The sequence below is a fragment of the Limanda limanda genome, chromosome 2 (genome assembly GCF_963576545.1).
Source record: "Limanda limanda chromosome 2, fLimLim1.1, whole genome shotgun sequence".
NCBI classification, from domain to species: domain Eukaryota; kingdom Metazoa; phylum Chordata; class Actinopteri; order Pleuronectiformes; family Pleuronectidae; genus Limanda; species Limanda limanda.
In genome coordinates, this window is record NC_083637.1 from 17,802,929 (window position 1) to 17,816,752 (window position 13,824).

General features: G+C 41.8%; 1 protein-coding gene across 3 annotated transcripts in view; it reads right to left on the reverse strand.

Moving 5' to 3' along the window:
* Positions 1–13,824, reverse strand: part of LOC132997837 (phospholipid phosphatase-related protein type 5-like) — a 47,928-nt gene that overhangs the window by 4,018 nt on the left and 30,086 nt on the right. For all 3 annotated transcript variants that reach the window (XM_061067477.1, XM_061067476.1, XM_061067479.1), the window contains exons 6-8: positions 2,313–2,433; positions 1,702–1,952; positions 92–268 (exon numbers count right to left, since the gene is read on the reverse strand). In XM_061067477.1, the coding sequence (XP_060923460.1) occupies positions 92–268; positions 1,702–1,952; positions 2,313–2,433 (549 nt within the window). The remainder of the gene's footprint in view (positions 1–91; positions 269–1,701; positions 1,953–2,312; positions 2,434–13,824) is intronic.

Below are 13,824 nucleotides of genomic sequence, written 5' to 3' on the forward strand. Positions count from 1 at the left end.
TGTGTGTGTGTGTGTGTGTGTGTGTGCTACCACTATCTCCTCCTTCACATGTGTTTGATCCCTGTGTTATCTATCTATCCCTCCTTCTCACCAGGAAGGCAGCAATGGCCCCTCCGGTAACAAACCCGGCCACGACATCGTTCCAGTGGTTTCTGTGTTCAGTCACCCTCACCACCCCCACCAGCACGGCCAGAGACAGCAGCACCAGGCAGAGGGTGGGCTTGGTCAGACGGGTGCCTTTGGTCCGGAACACCAGGGTCACGTACATCTGGAAGACACAAACACAACCGGATTATGAACCGTTGTGTTGTTTGTTCAGTGGGAGCTGCACCAGGGGTTGAATCCACAAATAATGGGATGAACAGCTTGAATAAGCCACCAGAGGCCGCCCTCTGCTCTGGTTAAAAGCTGCTCTGATGAGCCACAAAATCATTAAACACCGCTGTGATTGGTTGAAAAATACAGAAAATTGACGCTGCAATCAAAAACATTATTGAGGTTTTGTGGATCAGTGTGAATCTTAACATCTGCTGCTGCTGCTGATCCAACACACAAATAAACAGTGTGAAAAAAGTCAGTATGAACATACCACTTTAAAGCGGTTGTGTTCTTAAAGGTTTGATTTAAAATCCTGCCAATTTACTACTTCAAATTATAATATATTAACCTTATTTTATCTTCTGTCACTGTTTTTATTTAAGATGAACATGTCTAACAGCATTATTTAAAGTCAGTTAAAGTATCATTACCTAGACCTACAGTATAATTGAGTTATTAAATGATGACAGAGCATTACTGTCTCTAACAGTCAAGATTTTTTGGACTTAATGTTACTCGTTTAGCTGCTGGAGAAACTCTTGTCAGTGAGTGAGATAGACCCGCAGGGGAGAGACGACTGGAGTCCATGCATGTACGTCCATGGGAGAAACTATAGCTCGGCAAATCAGTGGGGAAAGTCGAGAGGGGGGATAAAAGTGGGAAATATGAAGAAAAGAAGGTGTAAAGCCTGTTAAAGTGTTTAGATGTGTTGAGCTTGTCTATTACAAAAGTCTTTGAGATTTTGAGATGGAGTTAATGAAAAAAGAAAAAGGGAACCGCAAACTACTCTTTTTATTTAATTTGTCTAATATTAAGAAATGTATTCACTCGCTCAATTTTCCTGGTCATACATTTAAATCTTAACATTATATTTATTTATTATTTTTCAAGCTCATATAATCTATAATCATTGCTTAATTGAAAATTGTTTAAATTTAGTATCATGTTTCTCTGAACATATAATTGCTTTAATTGCAGATTGCTTATTTGTCAGCTTCCCAATATTTTGACATAAACAGACCAATCAGAAATCAACCTGTCAGTCAGAACATTGTAACTTTATCCTTTTATGAAATGTTTGCATAGTATTCACGTTGTAGCTAATTTCTATGATTAATTAGCATTTGTTAGTAGAAGTTGTTCATTAGTACAAACTTATAAAAGCCTTTATTAAGGGTTTTTCATTATAAACTATATACACATTTAATTTGTTAAATCCTCCTTTAGTAAAGTTTGAGTAAAATAAAAGCATGTTGAATGTTGAATTTCCCAATTATTTCTGGACAAACACAACAGTCAGTCATCAACACACACAATGTCATCTTATCCCTCAATTACTCTGTTGTGTCTCCCTTCTCCCACCCCCCCTACATGTTTTCCTACCACTGTGTAGATGGCTGAGTAAAAGCTGAGAGCTGCATCTTTGGAGGGGAAGGATTTGCGGGCGGACGCCACCAAGTACGGGTTTCCTGTGCAGGCTCGGCGCTCGGCGATGTACTGCAGCGGAGACTGGCACCCCAGAGCCGTGTAGTTAGGCCTGCAGGCAGACAGGAAATGAGGGGTCTGGTTTCCTGTCACCACTTGACCAGCGTTGGCAAAGATGGTGGTGGTGAAGAGGCCGAAGGAGTAGACACCTGTGAGACCAGAAGAGCGAGAGGGAGTGTGTGAATTTGTACAGTAAATCAAAGAGTGAGACGCTGAGAGCAGTGAGAGTCAGAGAAGGGAATGGAATGGTCAGACTGACTGTTGTCTGTGTGGGAGGGAGAGGTCAGACAGATGCATCCTCTGCTAGTATGTTTCCTTTACTTAAGTCCATCACTAACTTGGATAAATACAGACTGGAGATGATGGAAAGGATCACATTTACCACAGTTTCCAAACCAAGGACGAGATATGTGCCTGCTTAGTGCACTCACTCAGCAGAGGAGTGTGGTGTAAGTCTTAATGAGCCTCGGTACAGTCAGAAAAGAGGTGAAGTTATGACAACGACTGACCTAGAAAACGTACAATCCTGCGGAGGAGAGGGTTGAAATAACAGCAGTCGGCGGTCACTATGGTTTTCTCCTGAGCTCCCTCTGCCTTCACAAAGAAACTGGTCACTTCCCCGATCAGGATCTGGGACACAGGAAGAAAGAAGAAACACAAACACGTCAAAGAGAAAGCTAGAACGGTGTGTTCAGGACTGACTGGACTACATTACTGTATATTAGTATGTGTTTCTTATATTTTAACCTTCATATATAAATGCACGAGAGCGGCAAATATCAGATAATATCTGAATATAACGCAGCACGGAACTACACCATGAACTAAAAGGGAGAACATGTAAACTCCACAGACCTTGGCCTAAATCAGGATTCAAACCAAGAGTCTTTGTTTTTTGTCTGACTTGAGCTTTATTACTTTTCATATCTCAACAATAAACACAACAATCTCCAGACACCTATTCATAGAGGGTGAAAGAAATAGAAGAAACAGATACATCCACACCACACACTAAACAGGAGAAAACCAAAAAGGTTTAGCCAATGTACATTGTACCACAGCCACACAAATTATGAATTAATTAAAATTGTGTCCATATTATAGTGTCAGTGTTTTCATTTCTGTTCACATTCAACTGCCATAGATGTTGTCAAAAGCTGCCACCAAATCAGTTCTGAAACCTAATATACCTTCTGCAGCTTTCCACCTTCTCATTATGATCTGTGTGCCAATCATGATACCCGTCTGTACCCAGATAGCTAAAGGTCTGACCACATGGGCGATAGATTAAGGGCTCCACAAAGAACGGCTTTGGCTCTTGGTTTAAATACCTTGAGGCAAAAGTGGTAACCGCTGCACCACCGTGCCACCAAGCTTCACTGAATAATCTGTCTACAAACGGTGCACAGCAGAGGAACTTACGAGTGCTCCTCCCTCGGCTTTCCAACAATAACGTTTGTCCTTTCCTTTAAATTTCCATAACTGACTATGCCCCATCAATAAACCCAAACACAAACGCCTTTACTGAAGCTCTGTGAAACCACGACTAAACTTAATTTGATTCATCTTTACATTCAGGTTAACATCTGCAAAAGTCAATATTGGGCTTCCCAGACAATGTAAATTAAACACATCTACCATGAGATATTTGAAGTGTGTAAACCCATCCCGATCAGACCTTAATAAAACCTCCATTATAGTTTGAATATAACGCCCTTAAAACATTTTGAGCGCATGTTAAAAGAACATGCAGCCCCGGGCCTCTGGCTGCTGTCACGGAAGCGGTTGTAAGAGTTTAGAAGTCACATCAGCAGGACGTTGATCCCTTTTGACAGGGGAATAAATGTGCTAAACACAACATAACACATTCCTGGACACCATAACACCCTGCATACTACACCTGTCACATCAGAAGACCCCCGCTGACAGAAGAATGGAGAGATGTGGGTTGCAGACTCATACAATATACATGGCCCGGAGGCAGGAGCGTGGGACGAGGCTAATGCAGCGAAGCTCCGTTTGCTCAAAGTGACGAGAAGTGACGCTATAACTTATGTCTTTGACATGACCTGAATGCTAGGCAGCACGGAGGTCATGTGTATTATTATATGGAAGGAAGACATCATCGGTGCTTGATGGCAATGGAATAACCACCTTCAAGCTTCAGCATTAATTCACAGTAACACATAGTTGAGTAATAAGGACACAAACAAATGTAAAAACAGTCCGTACAGAACACTGTGTATCCCAGATGGAGAGGCAACAGGTTGCGGTGAGAGGAGATAAGAAATCCCAGTGGACACCTAATACCTCTTTTACACCAAAATGTGCAGATGTAAGCAGGTTTTTTAACGTGAGCGATTGATCCCTTTCCCAGAGCCAGTGGAGGAGTTTGCCTCTTTGTTTTTTCCCACCGGTGCGTTATGTACGATGCCACGAAAGCAGAAAAACTATGAAGCGCTCTCCCATCTTGCTGTCATGCCAAATTTGAATGGTCTTGTTTCGTCTCATTTTCATAGCTGGAACCAATCACGTGACATAGAGGACCAACAATAGGGGATGGTGCGTGATAAGCAAGGACGCTAATAAACCTTTTCATCAGAAAAAGTCAGCTCTGCTCTCATCTTAGACCTTTCTCAATATTATCCTCATCACACACACACACACACACACACACACACACACACACACACACACACACACACACACACACACACACACACACACACACACACAATGTGACTATGCCCTATTGATTTTTGAAGGGAGGTTTATGAGGAGGGTCAGTAAATCCCTAGAGCTGATGGAAGTTTGGTGCCTTGCTGCAGGCACTTTGGCAGAGCTGGTGGGTGCCAGAGTTAAACAGCTGGATTATAACAAATGTTATCCTCTAAGCTGACTCACATCACCCACTGCCCATGATTAAAATAACTCTGCACTCCCACCAAATGTACAATCAAAAGCCTGAAGAATCATACACGAATGGGAATCAGATTGATATGTAGATGAATGTTAGAGTTGATGCCAGCAGCAGTGTTCATTATGCTGGATTGTTTCGGTTTTGGAATTGTGTGTTAGCATTTATGCTAAAATTAGTATTCAACAGTCAGTCAGTTAAATAGACCTAATCTCTTGCACCTCTCATAGGGGTGGGGACATTCAGGCCTCCAGGCTGTATGCTACCTGCGAGACAGCTTGATCCGCCCCACAAGACAATTCATAAATACTAAATAAATCAACTTAGGGATACAGAAATAAAAATCTCATATAAATAGTCGACTTACATGTCCTTCAGTGTGGAAGTGTGCACAGTCAGGATGAAATGCATGTAATTCAAACACATTATCGATAATGTCATTTCTATTGTTTATTTTCAACACAACACCATAGACTGTATATAAAGATGGATGACACATCTCGACTTCCTCCCGTTGAAGCTAAAACATCACGGGGGCCGCCATCTTGCGCTTTTGATGTCATCTGCACAGTCTATGCAGTAGTGTTCATAGTGGGGAGCCGTGAAACACACCCTTAGACAATAGAGGGTCAGTCTCAGCTGACTATTACGATGTTTCACCTTGATATCATAACACCAGATAAATAATTAAAATCAAGCTTGTGTGTGATAAGAACTATACAATATAAGATGATACGAGACAAAACTCAGACGATACGAGTTGAGACGATAGGCTACGATACGATACGAAGACGATAAGTTACGGTACACGACGATATGGTACAGACATTATGGCACGAGATGATACAAGAAAAATTATTTATCCTTCAAGGTGGGAATATGACAGCCAGCCACTAGGAGGTGATCAAGATTATTTAGACAGTAGTCTGACAACATCCTCGCTTCTGTTGTTCACAGAACCTGATCTCCATACTGTGTTCTTATCAAAGTTTTTTTAGTTTTTTTTAATGAGCCAACTGAGTCCTTGAAGGCGACATCAATCCAAAGGAATCGTCTTCAGGGAGACTTAGGGTCACGTGGGAAAAGAGAGATTGTTTGTAATGTGCATATCTACACATTTGATATCAATACAGAAGCTGCTGGGGCTGAGGATGACTTGTGAAACGTGCATTTGAGAGTTTACATTTGAATGTAGTACTCATTTTTGGTGTGACAGCTTCAGTAAGAATTGTACATAAAACACAGAGGCTACAGATAATGGTATGAGACACTGACTTGGCTTCTTACTTTTCCTCTGCCATTTTCGCTCCCTGCTTCCCACTGTGTTTGAAATTAAATCTACATCCCCATGAGGAAAGCGGTCGCCATGTCCACTCACTCAATTACTCTTTTCATCCTCGCCCAAGCTAATGTGTTCACATTGACGTTCGATGGTGATGGGCTCCCGCCGAGTTGTTACATGCTACATTTCTCCCCCGGCCATGCGTTCAAAAGTATCTGCTGTCAATACTAATCCCCTTTCATACTTATCTCGCTCAAAGGTTACTTCCTGCTGCTTTAGTTCACAATAAAAGGTCTGCGATAGAAAGAAATGTCAAATGTGTTGATAGGACAAGGCTTTGATTAGAAGTTACCTCGGTTCTCTACAGAGTTTATATTTCAAGTTTCAGTATAGTTGATTATCGATATTAATGCAAATAATAGAAAAACAATACAATCTGTTGACCTTTTACTTAGACTGCCTGGTGGTGTATATATATATATATACATTATGTAACAAAAAGTGCTATAACTATGCTTTCCTAACTTCCAAATCCAGTTCAATGGGTTCAAGATTCAAATTCAAATTTCCAGCAGAGGGCGATTTCAGTATATACAGCAGCCTATGAGAAAAGAGCCTAATTCTCACTAGATTTAAAACAACAATAAACAATTTATGGTCTCAATGCCTACTTTTAAGTCAATACGACAAAAAAGCATATATATATTGGTGCAGGTCACAAGTTTAAAACAATCAAACGGACACTGGACGAATTGCCGTGTGCAAACTCTAAAAAATCCACTGGAGCAAGGTGGAGATCAGACTTGGCCGCTGGTTATTTTTCACCAGATGCTAATTGTGTTTTAGAGGCAGATGTTACATTTTTTAGGAGAGTCAGAGGGATGCAGACAGAACTCAGCTCAGTCAGACATGGTATGAATGAGATGCAGACAGACATTCATAAAGTACCTGAGGCTACAGGGCACAAGCAGAAAGACAAAATGACAAAATAAAGAAAATAAGGCAGATGAAAGACTGACACAAACTTTCATCTCCTGCCTCAGAGAGCAGGAGATCAGATGGCCTCCTTTTGTTGAGAAAGTCGGTGAGAAAGCATGTGTGTGTGCACTGTGGAAACCGTTAGAAAGACTTCTCCGTCTCTAGGGGAGGAACTATGGAGTTTTTAAGCGCAACCTTTCAACTCTTGACAGCTTTATGGACAAGATGAAAAGGTGTCTGCTGGAATAGTGTTTGTGAGACACTGATGCAGAAACTCCAGAATTGAGTGGGTCATAATTGGCTTCCTTTGAGTTTCTACCTGGTGTGACATGGTGACAGTTCTTTTGCTTTTGTGAGCGTGACTCCAAGCAGAGTGCGAGTGTGTTTGTATATATTAGCAAGCATGCAGTCATTTGCCAAAAGCTGGAGAGGAGAAAAACGTATAGAAAGAAAAGGTTCAAAGGTGATCAAAATGCACAAGAGCGTGTCAGAACACACAGTCAGTTGAAAGGACCGGATTTTCCAAGAAGAGACAACAGCGCTGTCAACAGGCATCTCATCATGAGTTCTGAGTGTGACAGACAGAGAGGTAGCGTAAACTGTATCCTGGATGCTCAGTCAACCATCACTTTCAATTTTACAGCTCCTTCAAAGAGAAATACATTAGTGGCTTCGAATAGGACACCAAATCACACCCGTGGAAACACATTCAAGTTCACCTCGCGAACAGGGATGTATATCTGGAAACTAGAATTACCGCTCTGCAGCTGCCTCGGCCAATCAGTGCTTTTAAAGTATACATACATTTTTTCACCATGACCTTTGAACACTCAAATCTAATCAAGTAATCTTTGAGTCCCTATTGACAACTGGTCAAAATTTGAAGAGATTCCCTAGAGGTAGACTTGAGATCACGATCAAGAGCCTTAAAATATGTTTTGTGACCTTGACACTTAACCACCCAAATCTAAGCAGTTAATCTGTGTTTCTAAATGAATATTCAAAATTTGAAAGGATTCTCTTTAGGCATTCTTAACATTAGCATGCACCTTTGACCCCCAAAATCATGTCTTCCTGTAGTCCACAGAGTTTGTATTCAGTTTGAAGAAATTATCTCCAGGTGCTCCTTAGATGTTGCATTCACAAGACCAAATTCTAACCAGGTCATCGTCTGAGGTCATTGTAATATGAAATTCCAAACGGCTGTTTGTGATATATTGAGTTCAAAAAACATGACATCACATGAACTTGACCTTTGAACTTTAACCAACAAATTCTAATCACTTCATCTATGACTCTTAGTGAACATTTGCACCAAATTTGAGAGGATTTCCTGGGCGTGATCCTGAAATGTTTTCACAAAACCACAAACGTGTTTTGTAAAGTCCCAGTGACTTTGACCTCTGGCCACCAAATTTTGACCAATGCTTCCATGAGTCCAATTAAACATTTTGACCATATTTGAAGGATTCCATGCAAGTGTTCCTGATATATCGCGTTCCCAAGGCGAAAAATGTGCTTTGTGAGGTCACAGCTATTTGGACCTTGGACCACCAGAATCTAATCAGTTTATGTTTGACTTAAACATTTGTACCAAATCTGAAGAAATTCACGGACGGCGGACAACCTAAGAAACATAAAGCCTCGAGCTATGTGCTGTCACCATGCAGCGTGGAGGCATAAAAAGCATGGAAAAAACAGACATCCACATTGAAGAGGATAACAGAGCATGTACTATAAATAATATTAACGCCAACAAGAACATGAAGAGATGCAGCATGAATACCAGTTTGACGTCACAGCGTATAGAAAGCAATTTAAGCTTGAGGGGGACTGTAGCAAATTGACGCTCATGCAGCTGTGTATTTATTGTAGATGTGTTTAACACCTTGATCTAACAAACTCATTCCCACCATGAACCGGTGAACAGCGGATCACACCTGGCCAAGAGTGTAAATGTGTGATGCAGGTTTCAGTGGATTTCCTACGCGGCGCCTTCTGAAAATACAGAGAGCAGCTCTTTGTTGTGAAAAGAAACACGGAAACCTTCACGAGGATTACACTGAGTCTACATTAAGCTTGTACAAATATCACATGACATCTGTTGACATTGCATCCCAGCGGTCCTCTTTAAACACACACACACACACACAGACACACACACTGGGAGGCAGTCTTCTCACACACAAGCAATGGTAACCATGACAATTCAGCTGCTTCAGCTCCATCATCACCCACACTCTCCATCTCCTCTCTGTCTCACCCTGATTTTAGTCTGTGCTGCGTTAATAGGTGGGCAGCTTGTTCAGGTCTTTGTGGAGAGGACAGGCAATTCCAAATTTTTATTTTCTGCTATAAAAATGAATGTTCCTTTGTTGCCTCCTTTTTGTCCTTCATCCTCATTCAAATTCTATTTACTAGCATATACGGTTTTAACAATCGTTTGACCCTGTTCTTTTCTTCTTCCAGTTTCCCCCTTTCATTTTCTGCTTATTCCCCATCTCCCTATCCACCTCCTCATAATTTCCATGTTTTTCGTTTGATCTGCTCCCACTTAAGAAGAAACACAGGGATCGATGGATCAGCGAGGGACAGGACCTTGCAGCTAATCTACCAGAGTTGGGCTGTGAGTGCATGGCAGGATTACGGTTCTCATCATATGGGAAAGTGAGTGTCTTACAGGCTATCGCAGTGGGAACGGATAGCTGGTCAGGCGTATCGACATGGGGCCACATGACCTGCTGTCTTCATCCCACTGTGATTGGCAGTGACAGGATAAAGCTGTGATTATCCCTTATTATCCCTGCCCTTTTTCCACGGCTCCATCTCATGAGCACGACTGCTGACGCACTGATCTGTCTGCCTCTCTCCATCTCTCTCTCTTTAACATACAAAGGACGGGTGCCAGTCTCTTTAAATGTGCAAAATAGGCAGATAAAGGCTTCCAATTAAAACAGTTACACAAGATCTAGTTTAATGACTTTGTGATGCAGCGTGGGATCATGGGAGTTGTTGTCTTCGCCACCATTTCTTGTCCATCAGTCTTGGGACTACTGCGAGAGTTTCTGCGAAAGAACGCCCAGCAAACGACAAAGATTCTTTTAATTCAGCACCGAAAATCACTTTTACCGAACAAATTGGTGGCTTTGTTTTCTCTCCTACTTCCTTCCTGAAATGGAAATCGACAAGTGAACTTATCTCAACTCAATCCACTGTTCCAGACAAAGATGGAAAAGTTTCAATGTGACGCCCAAATCTTTTCTCTCGCTCGCTTTTTCTTCCCAATCCCACTTTGTCTGTCATATGTGACTCCATTATTCATGACGGCTTGTCCCGGGGCTTAACAGCGGGCCAACTTCTGGCCAATTTGCATATGGGCATTGGTCTGATGTGTGTGTGTGTGTGTTTGTAAGGGGTCTGTGCTTGTGTGTTTGATATAATTCATGCCTGATGACAATTACAATCAACTCCAAAATGTCAGATGGAAAAAGATGATTGAACGACTGAAGGGTAAAGATGCCTACTGGTCTTTGTGCGCTGTGTGCGCGAGACGTTTCTTCACCGTGGCATGTGAGTCGTGAATACTATGATTACAATAACAATAGAAAGTAAATTTGGAATAGAGAACTAGAAAATCGTTGATATTCTGAACAACATAATTTGCTAAAATATTTGCATACGAATGGAGCAGTCAGGGAGCGTGATGGGAGCCTTCTAAATACAAGGGGAGCTGTGGCAGGGTATCACACCCTCCATCATTCGAATCCTGCGTATACCTTCCCCGGGAGTAAGAGAAGGAAACCAATATGCAGGTGTTTATGACAGAGAGTGGAGGGGGGAAAAAAGTGTTGCTGGCCTCCTGTGGATTTGACATTTCCATCTTATTACTGACATCTAATCAAGAAGATTGGATTTTTTGATGCGACTGAATTTTAACACAGCAGGGGAGGTGGGCTTGTGGTTTGAGAGGAGTGTGTGTCTTTGGAGCAGAATCCAAAGCAATAATACATCTATGAAAGCTAGACATATAATAATTTCAATCAAATTATCCCACACAGCGGTAAACTTAACATGTGAATTTATACATGTGAACTCCAGCAAGAGGGATGAATCTTTGAAGGAACAGAAATAACGCCCATAGTTCAGGTAGCTATGTAGTTGGTTGTGTCACATCATTCAGTTTTATATCAACCTGAATGAAAAGCAATCTTCATGTCACTTTACCATAAATGAATTGAACTGCAAAACCAGCACATATCATTACAGCAGCACGCTTCAAACACTGTGTATTGCATTAGTGGCCTTTAAACTGCTACTGAATGTGGTAATAATAATATATTTTGTGTATTTCTAAGAACCACATTTTATATACAAGCTGTATATGTGAGTGAAAATTAGTAATGTAGGTAAATGCATAAAACAACAGCAGCTATGAGTGCATATTGTTGCTGTTTTGCCTGAAGCTATTGTTAGTGAGGAATCTACTATTTCTGCCTCTTCTGGATCATGGGAGTGATTGGCACAAAGCATCATTTCACTTCTCATCAAAGGCTGTATGCTTCCTTAACTTTATGTTTTAAGCTGCTTTCAGACATCCGGATAGAGAATGCCAGTCCCCTCATAAAATCCCTGAGTGAGAAAAAAGCAGGGACATTCCTGGAAAATTCACAGCGAAGACACGGGCATGTTGAAGATGTTTCTAACGATGAAAGAGGGGTGCCGTACATATAGAGTGTGACTAAGGTGTCAGCTTGGAAAAACAATGAGATTCAAGAGCTTTTGACCATAAGGGCAAACAAAAACATGCGGTTTCCGTAGCTGAATGTACACGTCATGTCCCGCCTCCTGCATGCTCTAACAGAGCGCCACCCCAGTCCTGATTGTTCCAGACATATTCATGTTGTTGTGAAAACATCTGACAAGGACAATCTCTTGCTGAGTTCTTCAATTGTAAAAAGCAAACTCCGGAAAATGTCTGGACCATATTTTCTGGACATTTTCCATGTCTTTCTGCTCCCGAACTCCAGTAAATAATCTCTTCCATTTTCTCTTAACGTCATATACATTTGGTCACGAATATGTTGGGAAAAGATAAACCTTTAAAGAAAATCTGTTCCAACAACAGAGCCCTGTTTTCTGTCCTTCTGACCTTTGACCTTTAGAAGAGAATCACTGACATTGGCCTCATATGTGCATCTGCTTCAACTCTAACGGTCTTCACTCCGAGGTTTGACTGCACAAACTATTAAAATCTCCAACCACTAACTGGCTTTAAGCACATCCACCATCTGTTTCTCAAGATATGATGGCAACCACAGCAGAGCTCTGTTTTGATAAACTCTGACTTGACTGGATTATATGCTCTGTCTCCATGGATCGGCCCGATCCCCATCTTTCTGTCATACGGAGCTGTATTATGCATGAAGGCTCTTCCCAAGGTTTAACAGACAGCAGCAAACAAACTTGGAACAGCGAGTGGCAACGAATGGCATCGGACAGGTGCTCTGTCTCCTTCTCTGCCTCCAGCTTCATCCTTCAGCTGCTCCAAGTCTTCTTCTTGAGGTTTGTTTCTTCCCTGGTTCCCTCTCTGGTACCTCTGTCTCTTGTGTTTCCTTCTCTTTCTCTCATTGTGTCGTGCTTGAACTCTCACGGTCTCTCCTTCCCCTTCACTTTGCTTTCGTGGACTGCTTGAGAAGCTTATATTTAGCAGCGTTACACTCTCCAGGGCAGAAGTATTTGGCGTTATGCGTCTGACCCACATTAAATAAAAGGTGGAGAATATACTCAAAGTATCATTGATTCACAACGAGAGTGGGTTTGGCACAGGGTAAGTCTCTAAGCGCTGTATAATGGTGCAAACTCTGACACGTGCCTTTTAAGCCTAGAATTAACATTTGGCCACAGTTTAACTGTATGGACTGATGGGAGGTTGTAGTGTGCAATCAGCATCAACATATGGTCTCCATTACACCACACTCACACACACACACTGCACTTTACCCTGCTCCCTCGGTTAGCATGGAAATGTCCCCTGCCATGCGTCTGGTTCATGTACTGTATACAGATTTTGCATTGTGTGAGTTCACGTGTGAATATGTGTGCTTGTGTGTGCTAAGCAGTTAAGTTAAGGTTTGTGGAGAGTCATAGAGATAGCCTGTAGGCACTTTGACTAGTACTCAGCACACACACACACACACACACATATTGACTCCCACTTGTAGACACAGAACCTGTTTTCGGGGGTGTTAAAGGAAAGATGTGCGCCATCATCCACCCACACACTTACCTTCACTGATGGACTGAAACTTGCAGCATTTTTGCCAAGTACCATACAAGTGCCTCCATTTCATTCACCCGCTCACTTCCGCTCTCTTTACCACGCACACATCCGCACGCACGCACGCACGCGAGCACACACACACACACACACACACACACACACACACACACACACACACACACACACACACACACACACACACACACACACACACACACACACACACACACACACACACACACACACACACACACACACACACACACACACACACACACACACAGAGAGAAACCTACATCTCCTGTTCTTTTCCATGGCACATTAGAAGAATGAGATGTTTCAGAATCTAACTTCTCATCTTCCATTTTATTTTCATACTGTCAACAAGCAATCATGTTGTTGGACCCAATATAAATAGAGGAATTGATGTGCAAAACACTGTATACTTAGTAAAATATATTGGTAAATCTTTTAAACACCGTTACTCAGGTGCTGCCAGAGCTTTAAACTGTTTTCTGCTGCTTTCTTCAGGGGATTAATCTTGTTCAAGTGTCATCAAATGAC